Source organism: Drosophila elegans, unplaced genomic scaffold, assembly GCF_018152505.1.
Source record: "Drosophila elegans isolate 14027-0461.03 unplaced genomic scaffold, ASM1815250v1 contig_409, whole genome shotgun sequence".
NCBI lineage: Eukaryota > Metazoa > Arthropoda > Insecta > Diptera > Drosophilidae > Drosophila > Drosophila elegans.
Genome location: NW_024545796.1, coordinates 1,113,652 through 1,138,746, shown reverse-complemented (window position 1 = coordinate 1,138,746; position 25,095 = coordinate 1,113,652). Strand labels below are relative to the sequence as shown.

General features: G+C 36.9%; 1 protein-coding gene across 9 annotated transcripts in view; it reads right to left on the bottom strand.

The window, feature by feature from the left end:
• The window catches only part of LOC108148487 (gamma-interferon-inducible lysosomal thiol reductase), a 162,471-nt gene that overhangs the window by 102,121 nt on the left and 35,255 nt on the right, over positions 1 to 25,095 (bottom strand). For 6 of the 9 annotated variants that reach the window (XM_041708887.1, XM_041708890.1, XM_041708893.1 and 3 more), the window contains exon 2: positions 12,270 to 12,617. In XM_041708887.1, the coding sequence (XP_041564821.1) occupies positions 12,270 to 12,617 (348 nt within the window). Of the gene's footprint in view, positions 1 to 12,154; positions 12,221 to 12,269; positions 12,618 to 25,095 lie in introns of those variants that run through there. The other 3 variants (XM_041708892.1, XM_041708894.1, XM_041708895.1) reach the window with 3 other exon arrangements.

The following is a 25,095-nucleotide window of genomic DNA, read 5'->3' as shown; positions in this document are numbered from 1 at the left end:
TGACGCTGCTGCAGTCTATGTACATATGTATGTGTTTTTTTGTCTCTTTTGATTCTAACTCTTTTACTACTGTGACGTGCGAGCATTTACAAGTCGAACAAGAATAAGAATCAAAGGAAACAAAAAAACACATACATACATGAACTGCAGCAGCGTCACTTGCGGTAAACTCGTGTTAAATCCTTCGTTTTACTTAAGCACGTGTTAAATAGTTAATTTAAACATTCGAAACACGTTTTTTTGTTCACAAATAAATTAATACAACACACTTTTTTAAATTATATAAAATATTTTTTCTACATATATGTAAATAATAATAATTATATACTTACTTTTAATTTTACAAAATATTAAATACTTACCGTGCAAGTATCGCTGGGCCTCAAACAAATCAAATGAAACTAATAGGTCTAACGACCGGTCATCTATTGCGATCTCCGTCTCTATGCTTCCACTTTTCAACACTCAAGTATACTTCGGTAACTTTCCGAACAATTTGAGAGAGGATTTCTCTCACAATTTTTATTTCTTTCAATAAAGTCTTAGACTATTTTCTTCCCAGGTTGAAGGTCTTTTATTCTCGAGTTCAAGATCTTTTCTTCTCGATCAGCAGAATCTAGAACAAAAAGACCAATTTCAAGAACGTTTTTTCTCGATAAAGTGAGAAGTAAAAATACTGAAATAGAGCAGATTTGCTCTTAGTTTTTTCGTTCTCAAATTTTCTCGGTGAACATATGCAGGTTAACTACCAATATAGATTGTTCTAATCTTGTCGCCACATCGCTTTTCAAAGACAAAAGTTTTCACTTTACCAAAGTTCTTATTTCTTCCCTTATTAACATTTCCTTTTTTCGGGCATGGTCCATGATGTTTCGGGAAGTAATGGGTGTCATATCAAGGGCGGACTAAATTGGATTTATAATTTCGCAACAGCCTTCCTGTCCAAAATGTAAGGGACTATTTTTACAAAAGATGCAATTGTTGACGCCTAAATTTTCTGAATTGATGCTTTCACTTTTTTCTTTGTATAAAGCATCGTATACGTCACAGTGTTTGTCCACATAATTCCGCCTGAGGTTTGTAATTTGGCGGCCAGATAGGTGTTAGCCGCATAAGTAACATATCTACTTATTGTGCTCTCTTTCAAATTGGAAAAACAAATGTACTTTCAGTTGGGAACTCATTTTAATACTAAGCTAAAATAATTTAAGGAACAAAAAACACTTTTCTCAGAATCTGAAAAGCAAAGTGTCCCAGAAAAAACAGGCTCCTAAACAAAGCAAACCGAAATTTTATATTTCTTATTTCTAAATGTTACTTTAATGTTTTATGTTATTTCTGGTGAAACTTCAGACACTGTATACCTATACACTCATACCAACATCCACGCACTCTTAGTGTGCGCCGACAAATACATTTCTGTACAACCAGTACATTATCAATGTTGAGAATTGTCTTAAACAAAACCCAAAAACTTCCTGGAAGTTTGTTAATTAAAAAAAAAAATTGTCCTTTACATTTTCGTCTATGACTATGGATAACATTACTGTTTCCTCTGAGTTGGGTGTGGCAAATCTTTTTTAAACATTTTTTAATTCAAACTTCGAAACTCCTAGTGATTGGAACCAGCTAGAGACGTTGAATAATATTTCGTTTCTTCGTAATGTTGGAATTTTTTTAGTGTCTTTCGATGATATTCATCAAGCGGTAGACGTTTTTGATGACAATAATAAGCCTGACCTTGATGGGATTTCTCCCTGCTTCTTAAAAATTGTGTCTCAGCACTTTTTCTGCCTCTAAAATTAATTTTACACTTGTCACTTTCCAAGGGGCTTTTTATTACTAAATGGAAAGAAGTCACTGTTACACCAATCCATAAATCGGGTAGTAAATGTTCTATCATTAACTAACGACCCATAGAAAAATTAAGTATCATATCTAAAAATTTTTGAGCGGGTTATCACCAAGCATCTTTCCTTAGCAGTAGGTCTACTACCTCAAATTTACCTTTTTTAGTAATTATTGTCTCAGTGAATTTCAACGTCAGTGTCAGGTTTTGCACAAGCATTTGATAAAGTGTTTCATAAAGCAATTCGGATTTTATCCCTCGTTGTTTAAATTGATTGTATCATATTTGGGTCGGAGGACCTTTCGGTTCAACATTAATACATTAATGGTAATCTTTCTTGCCCATTTATTGCAACTTCGGACCTTCCCCAAAATAGTGCCCTTGGCATCTTCTTTCTGTCATATTTATTAATGACATTCCTGCTGTTTTATGAACTCAGAATATCTTTTATTATCATCAGTATATAAGATCTTTAGATCTATCCGTTCAGTTGCTGACACTAGCCTGCTTCAAGTTGACCTGAATCTCGTTAGTTCGTGCTGTGTCGATAATTTGCTCCCACTTAACTTAAATAAATGCTATTTCGTCAGGTATAGTAAACGCACTTTTGACTACTAACAGCTTTTGACACACCAAAGTGAGTCTTCAGACCTTGGGGTCTTCTCTAATTGTAAATTTCGTTTTGCTGAGCACCTTAGATATATTATACCAAAAGCCTTTGCTATGTTTGGGTTTGTAAGGCGAAATACTTATACTTATACTAAACTTACACTCTATTCAGCATTTGTGCGCTCCATATGAGATTATGATGCATTCAAAAAAATGCTCTTTCTTCAATTAATTTTGCTGACCTTTTGTCATCTTATTCTAGCATCTGTCGTCTTGTTCATCCTTCTAGCCTTGAATACTATAGGAAAATACAAGCTTTACTTATCTTTGAAGACCTTCTTGCTGGCTGCCTAGATTGCCCTGTGTTGCTTTCCAAGACTTTTGTGTGCCATGCAGGTCTTTACGTTCTCACGAACCATTTTTTATTAAGCATTGTAGGACTAATTATGCTCTTAATGAGCCTATTTGTCGGGCTCTTCAATTATATAATGCTTTACCATCGAGCATGCGGTTCGACTTCAGTTCCAACAATCAATTAGTGCGTTAATCTTTACTTGAATATTTTTTAACTTGTTATGTTTAGTTTTAAGATATATATAGATGAAGCCAGTAAACATTGTTTTCGAGAATAAATAAATTAATGTTAGTATACATTCTATTGCAAAATTCAGCTCATTTACAATGTCTTCATGTCTTCATCACCTGAAATTTTGATAAACTTTAAATAAATAAATAATTTTAAAAAATCTAATAGTTTATTAATTTGTAATATAATTTTTTCTATTTACCATCGTATGTCCACAACTCGTTTTGACTACGATTATATTTGTGTACAACATAAAATGATACTGCACAGGCAGTATGCTTCTGCAGTTTTGTTGTTGGCGAAGAAGATGGTGAATTTAGGCATGCTCTGTAACTTTCCAGAACAGCCTCAATATCGGCATATATCACCACCGGAGGAGATAATTTCTTGTGGTATCCTTTAAACGACGTATTTGTACTAGGCTCTGGATAAAACTACGCCACTTTTCCGCATTCCAATTTGTTGTGAGTAGTGTTTTTAACGTGATAACACTGAAGACAATTTTCACAAAAGTATCCTCCCGATACCTTTGGAAAATTGTGATGAACATAATGTAAACACATTTGTATTTATGTGTCTTCTTTCTATTGTTTGACCAGTTGGTCCAATATTTTTTTCGCCAGCTTCATCAATTTCATAAATGTTTATGCTGAAGTCCACATTATTTTTCTCAAAATGTCGGACACCAAGTTTGTCGATTGGAAATATAATTCCCAAAAAATTCAACGTTATTCCGTCATATATAATAATTTCATCCTTGATGTTATAGTTATTTATTTATTTAATGTTATAGTTTTTTGGATTTGTAATTTTTTCTCTTGAATATTTCCTTTGTTGTGGTGTTGAGAAACTAGCATTATCATGAGCTTTCTTTGCTATGGATGCTAGTATGCACCACTTAAAACAAAATACGTCAGTATTTTGAACGTTTATAAGCGCATTTTAAGTTCTTATTTTTTAGGAGCCTGTATGTAACCTCTAGCAGGAATATTTTCGAGTTTTATAATGGTGGTTTCAAAATAGTCAAAATTTTGAATAGCCCAGCTAGAGTTTTTTTCTTGGAATTCACTGCCCAATGTTAGTAAAGATTCGTTTCTTTGTTTTACATAAGTACCAATACACCTTAATTGAATTTAATGGCTCGATAATCTATCATACAATGCTTTATGAATTCAATTATTTTTTTTTTGACATTACTTATTTTAAGTCTATCATATCCTTGACTGCACTATCAATTCGATATGACTTTACGGGAAATGTAGTCTCTGCTGTGAGTAAAATAATATTTACATTATTTTTTACTTTTCTGGTAGCATTATCCGGAGTTGCGGGTGTGTTTTCTATAATATAGCTGGAGTTTTAGATCGGTTTTCAAGTTGCTGGTTTGATCGTTTTTGGTGTTCTTTCCGGTTCCCTCCAGCCACTAAAATGTTGAAAGCATTTCGCAGTCCTTTACAATTTCGGTAGTGAGCGTCAAATTCATAATTTTTTACAATGGTAGAGCACAATTCACACCTCGGTATTTTCGTATTCGATATTTATTCCGAGGCTTTGAACACTTGCCATAATGAGCTTCAAACTCACTAAGCTCAATTTTTATTGGTACACAAATCACAATCAACTGATAATTCCATTTTGTTTTTTTTTTGTTTTTGATTATTTGTAATATACATATATTTGTCGGCGCACACTAAGAGTGTGTGGATGTTGGTATGAGTGTATGGGTATACAGTCTCTAGAAAATTCCAGAAGACTAATTTCATCATTAAAGTAATATTGCATCAGCCTCTAACGGTGCTTTGTTTGGTTGTATGCGTGTTGTCGCTTAAGAAGTACCGTTTTAGCGGGGCGACAGCGTTGTGTCGCTGTCGCCGAGTGTGGTTCGGTGGTAAGCACAGAAAGAAGAAGGGATGACGCTGGAAGTTGCGTTCAGGATTTCGTGCGTGTGAAACCGAAACTCGCTGCGCTATTACAATGGCGGAAAATAATAACAATGCTGCAACATCAGAAGTGGGATCTGGCTCGCTACCTAAATTAATCAGATGGACCATGGCGAACTTTAATGGTAATGCAAAATAAAAATTTGATCGACACCTGAAACAACAAATAAAAAAACAATTGTGCTACCAAAATTTAACGCGGATCTTGATGGCGCCGACGCATCGGCGTGGTGTTCTACAGTGAATATAATTTTGACAGAAAATACCATAAAAGGCAGCGCGTTGGTGATGGCCTTGAGTGCATCGTTGGAAGGTAGTGCGTCGCAGTGGCTTGCACAAACATGTTATCCTGACATAACATGGGACGAATTTAAAGAACTCTTCATGCAGCGTTTTGGCAGTGTAGAAACGCCAGCGGCTATGTTTCTGTCAATGTTAGCTAATTCTCCGGCCGATGGCGAATGTCTCTCTAATTATGCTAGCCGTATGATGACGACACTTTTCACAAAATGGCGTCACATGAATGTGGAGGAAATTGCAGTTTCGGTAACGCTTGCCAAGATGGCTCATGTTGATAATAGATTGCAGCGCCTAACCCTTACTTCAAATATGCGCACCAGAAGTGAGTTGCAAACCGAGCTTAAAGCATTCACGTTCAACAAAAGAAAGAAAACTTTGCAAGAGGAAATATCTTCAACTGACATAAAGCGTCCGAAACTTTCAACAATCAAGTGCCATTTTTGTGGAAAATTAGGCCACAAAATGATGGAATGTCGAGCTAAACAGCAGCAAAATCATCCTTCGTCTCACGGAACATTCTGGAACAATAGCGACAGGAGCGCACTTGCTCACCATAAAAAAGTGAACGTAACCTGCTTTAAGTGTGGTGAACTTGGCCATATTTCAACACATTGCAATAAGTTCAAGATGGATAAACACAAGGATACACACCAGATGAAAAGAGTGGAGCTATGCGAAGTGGTTGAGCCCAAAGGAGAGATGGTTCATCAAGGCGAGACGTTCATAACAACTTTCGATTCTGGATCGGAATGCTCATTGATAAAGCAGAAGATAAGTGTCAAATTAGTTGGTAAAAGAATTAACCATGTAGTGATGTTGAAGGGTATTGGTAGTGGTGGCATATGTAGCACATTACAAATACTTAGCAACGTAAAAATTAACCAACACTGTATTGAAGTTTTGTTTCATGTTTTGGACAATGAGTATTTGAAGAATGATATTGTTATTGGTCGAGAAGTACTGTATCCTGGATTTAATGTTATAATATCACCAGGAAAATTTGAAATTGTTAGATCAAAAACTGTAAATTATTGTTCAAATGATGAGAAATTTTGTGAATTAAATACCGATCTTGTGGGAGAAGATAGAGATAAATTACAAGCTATATTGAAAAAATATTCAAAAGCTTTTATTAATGGAATTCCGTCGTCTAGAGTTAGTTCGGGTGAAATGAAAATTGAATTAGTAGACACAAGAAAAATTGTTCAAAGAAGACCATATAGGCTTAGCCCAAATGAAAGAGAATTGGTACGAGACAAGATTAAGGAATTATTACAACATAAAATCATAAAACCAAGTTGCTCACGTTACGCCAGTCCCATAATGTTGGTTAACAAAAAAGACGGCACTCATCGTTTGTGTGTTGATTACCGCGAATTAAATTCTAATACAGTCGCAGATAGATATCCCTTGCCACTTATATCAGATCAGATAGCCAGACTTTATGGAGCAAAATATTTTACATGTTTAGACATGGCAAGTGGGTATTATCAAATTCCCATGCACAAAGAATCGGTAGAGTGTACAGCATTCGTCACACCAGACGGGCAATATGAATTTTTGGCAATGCCTTTTGGGCTCAGAAACGCAACTTCAGTATTTCAACGCACAGTCATGCAAGCTCTTGGAGACCTTGCAAATACGTTTGTTGTCGTTTATATGGATGACGTAATGGTGGCTGCTGCAACAAAAAGTGATGCTTTGGAAAGGTTGCAAATTACTCTTAATTGTCTCACGGAGGCTGGATTCTCATTCAATGTAAAAAAATGTTCTTTTCTCAAGTCAACAGTTCAATATCTGGGGTATGAAGTGAGTGCAGGTGAAATCCGCCCGAATTCGCTTAAAGTTACAGCGTTAAGACAGTCTCTGCTTTACGCCAATTTATTGGATTAGCGTCTTACTTTAGGCAATTTATGCAAACCGTTATATTTTTTAACTTCGGAGAAGAATGATTTGTTTGGAGATCGGAACATGAAGAAATTAGACAAAAAGTTATTACTATCCTTACACAAAAGCCAGTTTTAGTAATTTTTGATCCGAACCATCCGATCGAGTTGCATACTGATGCAAGTTCTCGGGGATACGGTGCCATCTTGTTACACAAAATCAATAACAAGTCTCATGTCATTGAATATTTTAGTAAGGCTGCTTCTCCGGCTGAATCACGTATCATTCTTATGAGTTAGAAACTCTTGCTGTTGTTTTGTCTATAAATCATTTTCGCCATTATCTATTGAGTAGAAATTGTGTTGTCTTCACTGATTGTAACTCACTTAAAGCATCAAGAACTCAAAAGTATCTATGTCCCAGGGTACAAAGATGGTGGGCGTATTTACAGTCCTTTACATTTGACATACAATATAAAGAAGGCAAACGAATGTCTCATGTTGACTTCTTTTCAAGAAATCCGCCTTCAGCAGAATTGACTTGCAAAACTCTAGAAAAACGAGTAAATTTGGCGGAAATATCTGACAATTGGCTTTTGGCCGAACAGCGTCAAGATTCTGAAATAGTTAATATTGTAAATAAATTGAAAGAAAATTCTCTTGCTGAGGACATTGCTAAAACTTACGAATTGAGAGCAGGAATACTTTATCGAAAAATTCAGCGAAATGGTAGAACTCGAACCTTATCAATTGTTCCTCGACCATTTAGATGGTCCGTAATAAATCAAGTTCATGAGTCCATCATGCATTTGGGATGGGAGAAGACTTTAGATAAGGCCTATGATTATTACTGGTTCGATAATATGTCCAAGTATATTCGGAAGTTTGTTGATAACTGCATTACATGTAAAATGTCGAAGTCTTCTTCGGGTAAAGTTCAAGTAAGTCTTCATCCAATACCAAAAGTAAATACACCTTGGCACACAATTCACTGGAAAGTTGAGTGGGAAGTCTGATCAGAAGGAATATATCATTGTTCAGGTGGACGCTTTCACTAAATTTGTTTATTTAACCCATACGCTTAAAATTGATGCTGAAAATTGCATAAATGCTGTCACGTCCGCTATTTCTCTATATGGAGTACCAAATCGCATAATAGCGGATCAGGGCAGATGTTTCGCCAGTACTAGATTTAGTGAGTTTTGTTCACAACAAAAAATTAATTTACATTTGAATAAAGAATTTATTAACGGCCGTTGAAACAAGCAATCGATCTTGGCAAGATGCATTGGGAGAAGTTCAATTAGCCTTAAACTGTACGGTTAGTCGAGTGACAAAAGCAAGCCCCTTGGAATTGTTTATAGGCAAAGTTGCTCGCCCGTTGGGGTTGCTTCCACCCTGCGATATGGTAGAAGAGGTCGACTTGGCGCAGGTCAAAATATTTCAGCTGCAGCAACATATAAAAAGGAGCAATTTGATAAAAACAAGGCTAAAATTGTTGGATGCAAGGTTGGAGATTTCGTATTGTTAAAAAATGAAGAAAGGCATCAGACAAAGTTAAGTCCAAAGTTTAGGGGGCCGTTTCAAATAACTGAACTATTAGAGGGGGATAGGTATATGCTCAGGTCTTTGACAAATAATAGAAAATATAAATATGCTCATGATGACGATGACATAAGAAAACAAGAAAGAAAGCAAACTTCGGCAAGCCGAAGTTCATATACCCTTGCAGCTATTGCATGAATTAAATACTTTTGAAAACATTTAAATTATGATTTACTTGAGTATATGCTGAAAAACATTGAAACTATAATGATTTGCAGCTCAATTATTAGATAGTTATTTTATATATTTTTATTATTTCTATCGGAGCTATATGCTATAGACGTCCGATTTTGATAAAATTTAAACCATAATTCTGAAATAATTAAACATTGCCATATGTCGAAGAACTAAACAAAAAATTAAAAAACAGAAAAGTTATAATTTTTTTTCATTTATTTTTCCGATTGTTCCTATGGGAGCTATATGCTATAGTCGTCCGATTTTGATGAAATTTAAAACATAATTCTGAAATATTTAACCATTACTATATCTCGAAGAACTAAACAAAAAATTAAAAAACAGCAAAGTTATAATTTTTTTTCATTTATTTTTCCGATTGTTCCTATGGCAGCTATATGCTATATTCGACCGATTTTGATGAAATTTAAACCGTAAATCGGAAATATTTAACCATTACTATATGTCGAAGAACTAAACAAAAAATTAAAAAACAGCAAAGTTATAATTTTTTTTCATTTATTTTTCCGATTGTTCCTATGGGAGCTATATGCTATAGTCGTCCGATCCGGCTCGTTCCGACTTATATACTACCTGCAATAGAAAGACAACTTTTGGGAAAGTTTCATGCAGATAGCTTTAAAACTGAGAGACTAGTTTGCATATAAACGGACGGACAGACGGACGGACAGACGGACGGACAGACGGACATGGCTAGATCGACTCTACTAGTGATGCTGATCAAGAATATATATACTTTATAGGGTCGGAAACGTCTCCTTCACTGCGTTGCAAACTTCTGACTGAAATTATAATACCCTCTGCAAGGGTATAAAAATGTCAAATGCTCAAATACCTGTTGAATTTGAAAGTTGTAATAAGGATTTAAATGTAATTGAAACTGAAACTGTTGAAAGAGACAGTAATAAAAAAAGTTGAATCAGAAACTGTTGAAAGAGACAGTAATGTAATAGTTGAAAAAGACACTGTTGAAAGAGACAGTAATGTAGTAGTTGAAAAAGACACTGTTGAAAGAGACAGTAACGTAGTAGTTGAAAAAGACACTGTTGAAAGAGACAGTACTGAAATAATGTAAACATAAACTGTTGAAAGAGACAGTAACGAAGTAGTTGAAAAGGACACTGTTGAAAGAGACAGTACTGAATAATGTAAAAATAAACTGTTGAAAGAGACAGTACTGAAATAATGTAAAGATAAACTGTTGAAAGAGACAGTACATTTTACAGAGACAGTACTGAAATAATGTAAAGATAAACTGTTGAAAGAGACAGTACATTTGTTTTTAAGAGTTAATAATAAAATCTGTTATAATAATGTAAGCACAAGTGCAAAACAATTGTTTTGATCATGCCGTGTGGCGCATTAGATAATATTTTGAGAAACCTGAGTGGTTAATGATAATGTAAAAATGAGCTGTATCAATAGGAAGATGTTATTTGTAATGAAAATAATAGATTTAGATGAAAAATTAAAAATTATATTTGAATAAGAAGTACCGTTTTAGCGGGGCGACAGCGCTGTGTCGCTGTCGCCGAGTGTGGTTCGGTGGAAAGCACAGAAAGAAGAAGGGATGACGCCAGTAGTTGCGTTTAGGATTTCGTGTGTGTAAAACCGAAACTCGCTGCGCTATTACAATGTCGGAAAATAATATCAATGCTGCAACATATTTATATATTTCTATTTTTTTAAACGATGTATTTTTTCGCGGATAAGGGTTGGCCCTTATAAAATAAATCTTACTGGTACACGCGTTATCTCGAACCGTTCCGGATGAAATTATTCTTAAAGAATGCAGTACTGAGGCCTTTAAAGAACTGATTCTTAGCAATTTGAGTGGTGTCATTTTATTATTCTAGCATTTTCACTTTATAGTTTGACATATACAGGGAGTGCATACAGGTATGTTTTACTCCTAAACCCAACCCGATTGGTTCTTAAATATAGAAAACCGCACCAAACACCTCTCTAATGGTTATCAGAAGTCAAATCAATATAAGGATGGATAACAAGTTACCGGGTGGTGAACGTGGTGTAGGAGGGTTCAGGAAGTAGGTAAATATTGATGGTATATCAACCTTGTCATTGGCTTAGGGTCAAGATGCTTAAGATGTTGCAATTCAACAGAATTTCCTGAAGCCTTAAGCTAATAGTAGCTGGAATATACGGGAGCGGGGGTATTTAACGGTTTTATAGTCAGTTAAATTTTTTCCAATTGCATTTACAAACAAATTTCATAATCAGTGTACATGATATCCGATGGAATCCATTCGTTTTATTTGCTTTCTTAACACTCTCGCCAAATTTGCGGACCGATCGTTATCGATTGAGAAAATGTACGAGAAAGCGAACGCGCATACCCACGAACTCTAATTTCAACCCCAACCCTGTTGTGTGTCCTGATGACTGCTCACAAACAGTCGGGAGGACGCACAAGTGGGTGGGGGTTGAAAAAGTTAAAAAAAAATCCTTGCAGTTTTTTATTTATATTTTGTTTTTAATTCTTTGACAAATAGTGTTGGTTTAATATTTCAGAATTACGGCTTTAATTTTATTAAAATCGGCCCACTGTAACATATAGCTCCCATGGAATCGAAATAAAAAAAAAAAAATTTTAAAAATGTATCATTTAAATTTTGTATTTTTTTCAACAAATTCTTTTGGACATAGTAATTAATTATTCATATATCATATAGCTGCCATAGGAATCATCTTATAGTTGAGCTGAAAATCATAATACCCCTAATGTTTTTCAATATATACGCTTATAAATTGAAATTTAGTGTTGTAAAGAATTATCTACTTTTGTAATAGCTCCAAGGGTATATAAAATTCAGGCAAAGCACAGAAGCGTTACAAAAAAATAAAAAAAAAACTTTATAATGTTTAAGTAAGCTTTTAGGGCTTGCTAAACTTATTTAGTTTCGATAAAATGAAAATGAATTAATTTTGTTTTTGAAACTGTACAACCTTTTCATTTTTCATGTTTTTAATAAACGTTTCTATTTACTATGAGCACAGACATCTGTCTTTAATTAAAACGGCATTATATTAAAAGCGAATGTAAAATAATGACAGCCGCAACTTTTAAACTTAATAAATTTCATATTTTATTTAGAGTAGCGACCTAAGACTTAATCATTTGAGTTTTACCTTACCGTTTTGAGTGGGCCCCATTAGTTAAGTTTCTTAAAAACCTTCAAGCGAAATAAAATTTAAAACGCATTTGGTGTTCGCAAAGCTATGAGAGCTTGGGAAAGATGTTCTTTATTGAAGTTATACATGGAAAGTCTACTTACCTTATGCATAGCATCTTGAGGTAAACGATTATCTCTAATCATACATGTGGCAACTTGTAGCCGCAGGAACGGGTCTTTTATTATCTTCGCGGTACATGCATGGTAAATGTTTGCTTGGCACTCCGCAGGTCCGTGCTGACATTCAAAAGATACTTTGTCATCAAATTCGTTTGTCCGTGCCTTGCCATAAGGCGCAAGTTTCACCTCCATAATTGATGCAGCAACCTTGAAAGTTGGGAGCAGCTGCTTGGTGAGGAAATACTTTGAGTCCGGACACAAAGCCTCATAAAACACCATTACAACCACGGGTACTGGAGGCCTTCCATTGCTTTCGTTGTACCGCTGGGTCTGGAATTAAAAAAAGAAGAGGTCAAAATTGAAGATTTTTTAGGGGGCCATAAAATATATCTCGGCGAGTTAGCGGAAATCCATTGCGCGAAAAAATTATTTGGGTGCCAAAAAACTCAGATTTGATTTAATAGCAATGAATACCGTAACAAGCAGAGAGCACGATTTCTATATTTGAAGGCTATTCTCGTTTTATATATAGACTTGCAGGGTGCCCGCAGCTACGGTTGCGACTATCTATATCCCAAAGCTATAATAGGATTTTGGAAAACTTTTTAATACTTTTTAACATAACATAATCTTAAACTTTTTAATACTTTTTAACATAAAATTATGTTATGTTAAAAAGTATTAAAAAGTTTTCCAAAATCCTATTATAGCTTGGGGATATAGATCGTCGCAACCGTTGCTGCGGGCACATAATCTTATGTTAAAAAGTATTAAAAAGTTTCCAAAATCCTAGAGACATTTATAAAAAAACTAAAACTAAGGACGGAAGAGGTTGAAATGCAAATATGAATTTATAGATTATTATAATTATAACAAAGAACACGAGAGTGTTTATAATTATTATAATTATTACAATTTGAAGTACATCTTGGCAAGTTAGGAGGATGGTAGTTTTGGGTTGGTCTAAAAGGCACATTAAAAGTTAGACGGCTTACCAATTCGATGAAGTCAATATCACCTTTGTTAAGATTGTGCATAAAAATAGTTGCAAGCATGATTCTACGAGAGTATGTATATTAAGTAATAAAAATCTACCAGAGTAAGAAGTCAACTTTATGTTTTGATCCCAGTTCAAACCACAAGAAGAAATTTTTTTGTACCGACTCAATATGATCAATGTGTATTTGATATTGGGGACTCCAACGATCAAAAGGATCGTCAAATTCTTTTGACCACCGCTTAATAAACCCAAGAACACTCATAGTCTTGTAAACAGAAGACTTGATGTGACAGTCGAACTTTAATTTTCGGTCAAGAAGAAGAAAATACCTTATAAATGAAGGCGTACCCCTATAAAAAGTCATTATGTTACATTTAAGGCAATTCATATTTAAGAGGCTAGATTGACACCATCTCTGAAAACAACCAATATCAGGCTGTAAACCGAAACCCGATTGCAAATTAATATAGGACAAACAAAGCTTAACATCATTAGCATACATTAATACTTGAGAATGTGTTATGACAGAAGGAAAATCATTGATGTATAAATTAGGCAATTGGAAACTGCGTTTCTAAAAAAAAACTTTCTGATTTCTTTTATTCAAATATCTTGAAATATAAGTTAATAGATTATTCGAAACCCAAGCTGATCTAATTTAAATAAAATTAAAATCTGTATATATAACATCAGTCTGCAATTTATTATTAAATCCTTTAGCTACAATAGATGTCAATTAAAGTAGGTTCGTGGAAGTTGATCTTCGCTAAACAAAATGAAGTTGATAAGGTGATATTAGCGAGGAACACAAATGTTGCAAATGAGAAGTAATAGTGCGCTCAAATGCTTTAGGTATTGCAGAAAACTTAGAAATACCTCTATAATTTTGAACATTCGACTTTCTTCCTCCTATTTTTTGGAGTGGATTAATAAAAGAATCTTTCCAGATAGTAAGAAAAACTGATGTTGAGGTAGACAATTGACTTACAAATAGTTAGGCACAAAACGTAAGCACGCACCCAGGAAGCCCGTCCGGTGTTGTGGTCTCCAAATCCCTTAGAAGAGAACTTTCTGTTATTACCGGGAAAAAAACAATTTGACTATTTTAAATTGTAAAGGTAAACAGAATTTAGACAAGAATCCGCACTTTAGGAAGTTTGGAAGAACTTGGCAAATAAATCAGCAATTTCAGAGTCAGTGACACTTTCAATATCCATGCAACTGTATACGTTTGTCCAGTTGTATTCGGGAGTCAATTAGTTTAGCTTATATAGTCACATTTACGGAAGCATTTCGTTTTAGTTTCACAAACTAAATAGACACAGTTATCAGGGCAAGGCAGGGAATTGACAATTCCATTCTGGGATGGTATCGGTCCTCTGGGATAACAAGAGGATCAATTCTATATATGTACAACGACCTCGGACGGACCCAAAACAAATACAAGATCTAATTTCCCATTTAAAGAGTTATGGATAAAGTTAATTTGTTCAATAATAGGTCTAAAAGTCCATCAACAAAGTCTGATCCGACAAAGGCGTGTAATTAAGGAGTCAGTAGGAGATGACCAAGAAAAAACAAAAATAGATGAGGCATGTAAGGACACTTTTACACTAACAAACCCTATTTCATTGGGGTAATCAGTCTGAATTATCTCCGATGTAAGACTGGAGTTAACAACAATAAGCACTCCACCTTCCCTAAGAGAAACGCGGTCAGTTTTATATGTGTTAAAGTTGTTGGAAAAACTTCCGAGTTGGAAATCTACGGTTTCAGCCAAGTTTCTGTGAAGACTAATAGAGAACAACAGAAAGTTTCTTTTCACCACCACTAAACACCTTGAACACTTTGAACATTTTTACTCCGCCTTTCTTAGGAAGGGAGTACTTCAGAACACGCAGTACCATTAGGTACAGGTGGCTGTAAAGCTTTTGATCCACTGGGCTGCTTTACAACTTCTCCAGTGACAAGGGCTGATCAGCTAGGTGCCGGTAAAGACTTATTAAAAGTATTTGAATTGAAATTGAGGAAGACTCCTTTTCTAAAACTGAATTTAAAGAAGCGGTGACTCATTTAGCAGTTTTTTACTACTAAACTGTTCACTTACCGTGTTAATCTCTTCAGTGAGTGGATTACAGACCGCAGATCTCTAACTCTGCCAACATATCCTGCACATTTAGCATGCATGATTGTATCGCAGAGCCAGCAGAAGATAATTTTATCTTTTGATGTAAATGGAAACTGGCAACCTTTCATTGCACAGGTAACAGATATAATCATATATATTTGCTTTATTTATAACATGTAAAGAAGCGAAAAAGTAATTTATAACGCAAAAAAAATAGAATAACAAATAAATACCTCGACAATTTGATACTGGGATCAAATGAAACAACAAACAGTGATTAAACAATTTAAAATAAAATAATTAAAACTCTAATAGTTAATACAGATTTATAAGAAAGGCCTATTTCCAAGCATATACAATGTCGTTGGATAAAGAAAAAACACCAGTACTTTCAAAAATTTATCAAGTTTTTCAAAAATCACAGAGCACAAGATATACACAACCGATCACAAGAAACGCAATTAACAGTATAGCGAAATAAAATATTTTGGGAAACTAAAATTAAGACTGGTTTACTGGTTATTAACTAAAAACAAAATAAAAGAAATAAAAACAAAACTAAGAGTTTTCCAAATCACAGCACTTTTAATTCAAAAATTCAATGCCAATACAGAACCCGCGCAATTTTTTAAATCGCAAGCTGCAACACACAAAACGCTCCAACACACCGATATGGCGGAGATATCGATAGCCAACAATCATCGGTAGAGCCATCACAAAACCCCCAAAGCAAGCTATCGGAAGCGGAATTGCCCCAATCGCTCACACTGGTCTCACTTACAGTCGCCTATATAAGTTTCTCCCAGAAGTCACGACCCGGAAGCGACATGGAGTAAAGGCAGGTCAAAAACTAAGGATGCCCTCCACTCCCAAATCCCACTAAGCCGAAGTAGATCGTTCCTCGTGACGAAGCTATGGTCAAATCACAGATCGTGAGAGCACAGCCCTTCCGCAGCGCCGAGTCTTCGTAGACATCAGCATCAGCGACCCACCCGAGAGCCGATGTCATAGGGACATCATCGAGCGACTACACATCGAGCAGGGAGAACGGCCTACACCGAAGCGCCGACACCTTGGAGAACGAAAACTTAATATACAAGCACATTCCACATTCCAAAGGGAGGTGAACCGATCTGAAGAGGAACCAAATCAAATATAAATTTCTGTCCCACAGTGAGCTATACAGCTTCCCGAAAAAGGGTCGTTCCAGTGGCGCCCGAGCAAATAAAAGAAGAGAGGAGAGAGGAGAGAGGAGAGAGCCGGATCACGCAGAAGAGACATGGTAATCCTACTTAAAAGCTGTGCATTGGACTAGTGTCACACCCATGCCGTCATGGAAAGTCTTTAGAAAAGAATTTCAGAAGTGTTACAGTCCAGCAGAACACGGGGAAAAGGCAACGGAAAGGATCACACGTAGATTTTAGGGCAAGGATGAGCCAGCAAAGAAATACACCCGAGAACTCTTCAAAATCACTAGATTAACTAGTCTCACAGAAGAGAAGAAATTATAGTGGATTTGCCGAAACAGTCGCGTGGAATTCAAATGGTACGCGAAGCGTGGAGAATCCCGAAAATTAACTTAGAACCTTCGATAAGCATAGAAGTTCGAGGCTCTCCGAGCAACGGAATCACAAGAAATAAAATAAACACAAGAACACACAGCACAATGGGGACTACAACAACCATCTGAGAATTACAACAACCACAACAGAATTACTGGAGACAACAACAACCGCATCAGAATTACTGGAGACCACTTGGAAACTAACGGAGACCCCAAATGCCGCCACAAGCACTAAACAGGGGCATGTCATGGCAAGCCAAATTCCATGGAGCGATCTAGCGTAAAGGCTGAAGCAAAGGTACGACCTATAGAAATGAGACTCAAAAGGTGGCAAATCAGGTGTGACAACCCCACCAAAGGCCGCTGGACGCATCGACTCATTCCGAAGATATAACCCTGGATTAAGCGGAAACATGAGGAGGTAAACTTCTACCTTAACCAGGTGCTCTGCAGACAGGGGTGCTTTCGCAGCTACCTTAAGAGGTTCGGGCACGCCTCGGAGAATGGCTGGCCCGAGTGCGGCAGCACTAGGTAGCGATGCTAGCTAGCCAGAGACTCTGCGAAACCTGGAGAGGCAGAGGGGGCAGCAGATGGAATAGATTCTTAGGGGCAGTCCCGCGTGAATTTCGACCCCCCGTTCTGTTACTTTTTTCTGTTGATATAGCTTTAAGATAATAAAAGAATACAAAAAATAAACCTTCCAAAGAGCGGACCAGATATGGACGACTTTGTGGTCATTGGTGCAGCGAAACGGAAACATCTGTAGAAGATTCAGGAAGTAATGCGCAAACGTCCGGATCATCAAAAGGAAAAGGCAACGATCGCCTTGAAACGTACCCCAGTCTGAACGTGCGCGGAATTTACAAAAAGTTTCGTTCTAAAGACTGACGCCAGCGATTGCGGGTAAGGAGCGGTTCTAGCGTAAGAGGAAGAAAACGGCGAGCACGATATCTCTTACGCTAGCCGGAAACTTACGAAGACGGAACAGAAATACTCGGCCACCTATAAAAAGTGCTTGGCAATCCACTGGGGAATCCAGAACATGAGAACTTACTTGGAGGGATACCACCATTTGCAATGCAGCCATACTTCGAGGTCCGGTACCGCAAGGGCAAACTTAATGTCGTGGCAGATGAGGAGGAAATACATGGATCGGAAATCGAGGAAGACAAATGGTTAAGAGAGAAACTCCTGACAACCGCCATGACATAAAAAAAAAAAAATAATATAAAAACTAAATTAAGAAAATCCAAAACATAGCACTTTCATTTTAAAAATCAAACACCAATACAGAACCCGCTCAACTATTTAAAACGCGACAACGCTGGGTCACACAAATCCGGCGGTGATATCGATAGCCAACAATCATCGGCAGAGCCATCACAAAACTCCGACAACAAGCTAATGGAAGCGGAATTATCCCAATCTCTCACACTGGTCTCACTAACAAACGCCTATATAAGGAGAGACGCAGCCATAGACCAGTCACTTGCGTTCCAAAGGACTTCGATGAAACACCAGCAGAGGAGAAATAAGCGGGTAAGTGTTTTGGTAGCTGGTTTTGGTAGCGGTGGTGGCCGTAAGAGTTCGGATTGACTGAATCCACTCTAGGACCGGGTGAGTATCAACGACGCCCGGTGAGGTTTTGCGATTCAGGTTGAGCCCGGTGAAGATCACTATCACTGGGCCCGGCCCGTTTGGAATTCAGGCCCATCTCAGTGAGTTCCTCCCAGAAGTGATGTTCCCGGCTTCAGACGCCGAAACGATACGAAGTAACGGCAGCTCGAAAACTAACGATGCCCGGTACGTCGAACTAACGATGCCCTCCTCGGGGAATTCGGGGAATCCCATTTAACCCACCATCTTCGCGACGACCTACAGACGAATCACGACACTCCGTAGACATCAGCATCAGGGAGCCGAAGTCCTGGGGAGAACACATCGTGTAGAGTGAACGGCCTACACCGAAGCGCCGACAGCCTAGAGATCGAGGACTTTGTATAGAAATTAACTACTGTCTAAGTTATAACATAATTCTAAATATAAGCACATTCCAAAGCGCTCTCATCAGTGTCTTTATTGGGGAAAGAGAGGTATCTGATCTGAAGAGGAACCAAATCAAATAGATATTTCTGTAACGAACCCGAAGCTTTCAACTATGCTTTATATATACCGAAAGGCGATACAATTTGATGGAGGCATGAGAAGAAAAAAAACAAAGTTCTGCGCACTTGATTTTAAAAAATTTCTTTTCGACTAGCCTCCGTGTATATATATACAAAACAAGAAAATAGGGAAACTTTGGCAAACCCAGGTTAATATATAACTTTGCAGCTGCTGCTGCAAAAAAAAATATTTAAAACATTTAGGTTTTGAGTTAAATGCGTATATGTTTAAAAACATTCATGCTATGAAAATTTTGGGCTCAATTATTTGATTGTTCTAATGGCAGGTATATAAAATGTTTTTCCGATTTGAATAAAAATACAAGCGTAATTCTGAATTTTTAAACCATTCCTATGTCCAAAAAAAAACAACAAATTTTATTGGAGCATATCAGGTAAATGGTCATAAAATCGTTAGATAATATTTTTGAATTTTGAAATTCCGCTTCTTCATTTTTTTTTTAATCGGAAAATGATTTCATATAGCTGCCATAGGAACGATCAAATAATTGAGCCACAAATCGTCATGATTTCAATGTTTTTCAGCATACTCGCATATACATCGAAATTTAGATGTTTTAAGAATTATTTAATCTTTGCAATAGCTGTGGTAAGGCAAGTAGGCGTTGGTATTTTCTGCAAGTGTAGAGCGACATATTGAGTTTCCAATATTCGAAATATATTCGATAATATTTTCCGAAAAATTCCTACTGGTATAGTCAGATAACGGTAAAAAATTTATCCGTTCGTCAGTGTGACCATATATACTGTTTAGTTCCCCATTAATTAATTTATTATTTATTTTTGGGTCCGCAAATTTCTGTGAGAAATTTTTCCAAAACTTAAAATTACGATTCCGTAAAAATGCATCCACATTAAACTTTCCAGACCTTTTTACGGCTATATAAATAGACAATCTGATTCGTACGTATGTTAAAAAGCTGTTTCGTTTAAATGCCAAAAGCTCAGGCCATAGTTTCGGATTCGGCACTTACGATCAGCTTCCGCTCAGCTTGGGATCACCTTACTGAGAGTTTCAAAAATAAGCGAATGCAGGTCAATAGTAACTTAAAAACATTATTCCACTTCGAATCCAACACTCATGAATCTGCTGCAGCCTTGAAAAGTCTTCAAAACAGCATCCAAGGTTGTTTAACATCATAAAAAATTTCCGACATTAAAATTGAGAATTGGGGCCCTATTCTAGTTTACATGTGTTCCACAAAACTTTCAAAGTTCACGCTCTCCTTATGGGAGCAATCTTGACACAAGAAAGCCGAAATTCCTAGTTGGTTCGAGCTTAATTCATTCCGGACTGAGTGCCATCAAACCCTAAATGCGGTAGGTGGCATCCGAGTAAAATTCCAATACCCTAAGGTTGCGATTTGAGTCCTAGTGAGAACCATCCAGTTCGTAAATTTTTGCGCTTTCAGCAATTGGCGATCGTCTAAGCTATATGTCAAGGAAACAGTAGGGCACAAATTGTTTCGTCAGCGGCAACAAACTTGCACAAGCCCACACTTTGTTGCAGCAATATTTCTTCCAGGACTCCAACTACATCCATGTCTCTAAGGCCCGCATGCGCCTCATTCAAAAATAAAATTTCATCTTTATCCGCGCCAGTTTCCTTTCCGATCATTGGGTTCAATACCACGATTCGGATGGCAGATGTTCCCGAGGTACTTCTTCCTACCAATGCCAAGTCTGCCGAAGGATCCATCCTCTACGGAAACGACTCCGTTTTCTGGGGTCTGGTGCTACACAATTATTGCGCCAATTGGAAAATTTGTTTGGAGTATTTTCCTTTTTAAAAGTTTTGACCCTATATTTGCACCCAAAATTTTTCGTTTTCATTTTCATTAGAGGAGCTAAAATGCATTTTTGCTTCTCAAAAACTATTTTTTTTAAAGAATTGGTGAAACTTTCGTTTTTGAATCAAAATTTTTATATTTACGAAATTCTTTTCTTTTCAAATAAATTTTTAACAAAATGTTGTTTAAGTTGTTTGGTTCGGTCGTTCGTGAGTTATAGCGTCGCAAACATGGATCAAAATGAAGAGAAAATCCGGAATATTTGATAATACTACTACGACAATGGCAAAAATGCATCTTAAGCAGCCAAAAAACTTGCCAAAAAATTGACTAACAATCAAAATTCTGCAATATAGATAATATATTTCGAATTATATTTGAATCGATTTGGCCCATAAACACGCAAATAAAATACTCTTCGTTGATCCAATAAGTGCATACTTAATTTTCCCAAATTGCGTACTTGGCGCTGTTATTTAAATTGAAGTTACTAGTATGTAGTAGGGCGAGGGCGGGAGCCAATATAGCTTTCGTTCGTTCGCTCTTGCGAATTCGCCCCGTCTCAGGACACCTTAGCATAAGTTAGGCTCTAAGAGAAGTTATTGGAACATTAAATTCAGTGATCATTTTAACTCCATCGAAACCACTCCTTTTCGACGTCGCAATTTCGCCAAATTTTACAACAGTTATTTTTTGCAATTTAAGTCCGCCGAATCCTGATACAGTCACACAAGTTCGCGTTTCGTTAATACAAACTAATATTAAATTTTCATGGTGACCCCGACGTGATCGCAGTATAGTTCGCGATTTTTTTACCAATTGTTTTCGGTGAAAAATTAAAATAATTACTAAACAAACTCACACAAGCAAATTATTCGTGTCGTTTCGGCTAAAAAATTACCAAGCTAATACTTCCGAAATAAATTTCGTCGATGGAATTTTTCTGCCGTTCTTTTTGTTGCTGGAATATGGTTTTAAAAAAGGAAGTTGCAATTGTCGAATCGGCCATACAAGTATAGAGTGCTAAAAGTTGAAAGTTAATCTGTGGCGTTTCGTTAATTGTGTTTTGGTCCCTCTTACAACTTTTTGCATTCGTGTAAAAATCGGTAGATAGTGAGCATTCAAACCAAGAAATAAAAATTAGAATGTAACAATCAAAATTCTGCAATAAACATAATATATTTCGAATTAAATGTGACTCGCTTTGGCCCATAAACACGCAAATACAGGAACGACCTTGTTCAGCTGAACATCAAATTGGAAACTGCGCTTCTTTCGCAGCCCTAACAGTTCAGCAAATATTCGATTTGAGCACCCTTATGCATTAACTGCTTAAGAAAGGGTCACACGATCAAAAAATGCAAGTCGAACAGATGTAGAGTGTGCAATTCCTCATATCACACGTTGCTACACTATATTCCCCAAAAACAAATCTTGCGTTGCCACCCCCTTCTCAGCCCACGCTCATGCAGAAGACTTCATCCACTTCGCATGTTTTGCATGCGACTGCATCAGATCGAGTCATTCTTGCAACTGCTGTTGTTAGCATTCAAAACAAAAGTGGCGAGTTTGTTTTAGCTCGAGCGTCACACGATTGTGAAGTCGCGAGTAGGGAATATCCAGTTTTCGTCCGATTTTTGGATCCTGAAAAATATTTCTGGTTATCATCCGGATCAACCGGTGAACACCAGCGGGTGGAGGGTGCCTGAAAATATTAGTTGGCAGATCCATTCTTATTCAAGCCCCAAATAATAGATATGCTTATCGGCGCAGATACGATTTTTGAACCTTTATTGTTTGGCCAAATAAAGCAGGGGCCCCTGAAAATAAAGTAAAGGCTGAAAAGGTGGTACATCTCAGCTGCCAGGAGGAAGCGTTGGAAATTTTGGTCTGTGAAGGACTTGCTGCCCAAAGCTAAAGTCTATACTCCTGAGCAACAACTCTGTCAACAACACTTTTAGAAAAATACTCAAAGATTGTCGTCCGGTAGATTTTCGGTTCGTTTGTCGTTTAAATCTGACCCAAATACTCTTGGTTCGTCATACGAAGTTGCGAAACGTAGATTTTTGTCGCTAGAAAGGAAATTGTCAAAGGACCCTTCGCTGAAGAAGATGTATCTTGAATTCATGGAGGAATATGTTTCAATGGGCCAAATGGGCCTCCACGAATGACAAAATATTACATATGGAACTTCGCTAGCAGGCAACCAAGTATTTTATGCGGCTAGGAAAGGTGGCGCAAGCAACTTATCCAAAAGCCACAAAGGTTATTCAGAATGATTTTTATGTTGACGATTTGTTGACTAGCGCCGGGTGCGTTGAGGACCTGCGAGGTCTTCGAGGCGAAGTTTCTTAGGTTTTGCAAGAGGCATGATTTAAATTGACAAAGTGGTTTTTGAACTGCCTAGAGTTATCCGCATTTAATAGCGCTATAATGAAGTAACTAAGACCCTTGGCGTGGCTGACATAGTGTCACTTGGATGTTACGTTGAGAAGCTTACAACGCCCATTTGGTTTACATTTGAAGTAGTATCGATTTAATTAAGCAAATCGGCACTAGCTCAGCCCAGAGCGAAATTATATGTTTTAAAAAATAATACTTTTCGTCACACCTGAAACTTCTGAAAGTTTACGTGCGGGTTTTTTCGCTTTATTCAAAGGTGCAGAAAAACTGAGTATCGATTTTGAGAAAATTGTTGAAGTTGTCCAATTTCAGGAATTCAGTGACGATATAAGTAAAATTCGGAAAAATAAAACAGTATCATCGAATATTCGAATTAAACCGCTTTATTTAGGATTATAAATTAGATAGGTTTTTTTCGACGTTGCTACCTGCACGTTACGAATTGTCGCGAGAAAATATGGCCAGAGAGAGCATTATTAAAAACACATAATATATAAGATATTATGTCAAATTTTGGAGGTGTGGTGCGTCAACGACGACCAACATCGTCGGTGCCGATCGGCGCATGAGTGGAGGAGGAGGGGGCGAAATAGGAACATAAGCATAAAAGAAAGGATGCGAGTTTGCGTTCATTTGTGAGGGCGCACTGTTTGCGCACTTGGCGCTTTTATTTGAATTCTCAAGTTTGTAAGGCGAGAGCGGGAGCCAGTAAGGTCCTAAAAAAAATTGTTTGAAGATTGAAGTTAGTGATCAATTGATCTCCATCAAAGCATCTCCCTTTCGCTAATAATTCGCCTATTACAAAAAAGTATTCAACTTTCAATTTTTTTTTTAAAACAGAAATTACGAAAAACAAACAACATCCCAAAAAAAAGCAAGAGCAACTGATTGCGTCGCAAATTTGGGGTTGAAAAATAGTAAACAGTTTGCTTATGTATATTGACATATGGGAAACTACCTGCAACTAAACTTACCATTTATATTACCTAAATATATTGACAACACTGACAATGCGCACTGGCCAATTTTAACTAATTTTTGTCATAAAATAAAATATAAAGGCTAGAGGGCTAAAATATGGTGGAATAGACCTTATTTACAAAAATATTAAGGCGTAATATACAGTTAGAATTAAAAAGTATTTTTTTTTATTTATACCCTTGCAGAGTGTATTATAATTTCAGTCACAAGTTTGCAACGCAGTGAAGGAGACGTTTCCGACCCTATAAAGTATATATAAGTTAACACTGGCAGTTGCCAAGAGAAGAAACTGCCGAGTTGCAGACCATATCCGGTGGCCTGCACGCGCAGCGAAGAAACCGCTGACCGCGCGTTCCGGGTGCAAGTGCCCGGAGTCAGACCAGAGCACTCGCGGATCGAGTGATCTTCACGGGCAGGGACAAAACGCTGACCCGGCACCTTGGCGACAGCGCTGCAGCCAGGCCAAGGCCTCAAGCTGCAGTTGGATAGGTTCTTTAGTTTAGTCAAAAATTGTACTCCAGAGAATTAACTCAGTATAAAATACATATGCCCTTACGGGCGTATGGAAATAAATAAAAATATAAAATAAATACCTAACGGTTTTACAATTGTCGCCCAACTCAACGACACTCACGCGATCCAAGTGCAAGAAATTGCAAGTGAAAGTAAAAAGTAAAATTTAAAATCAACGACTCATGCGATCCATGGAAAAAACCCGAAGTCTGCAACGGGAATTGCAAAATATTACTCCCTAAG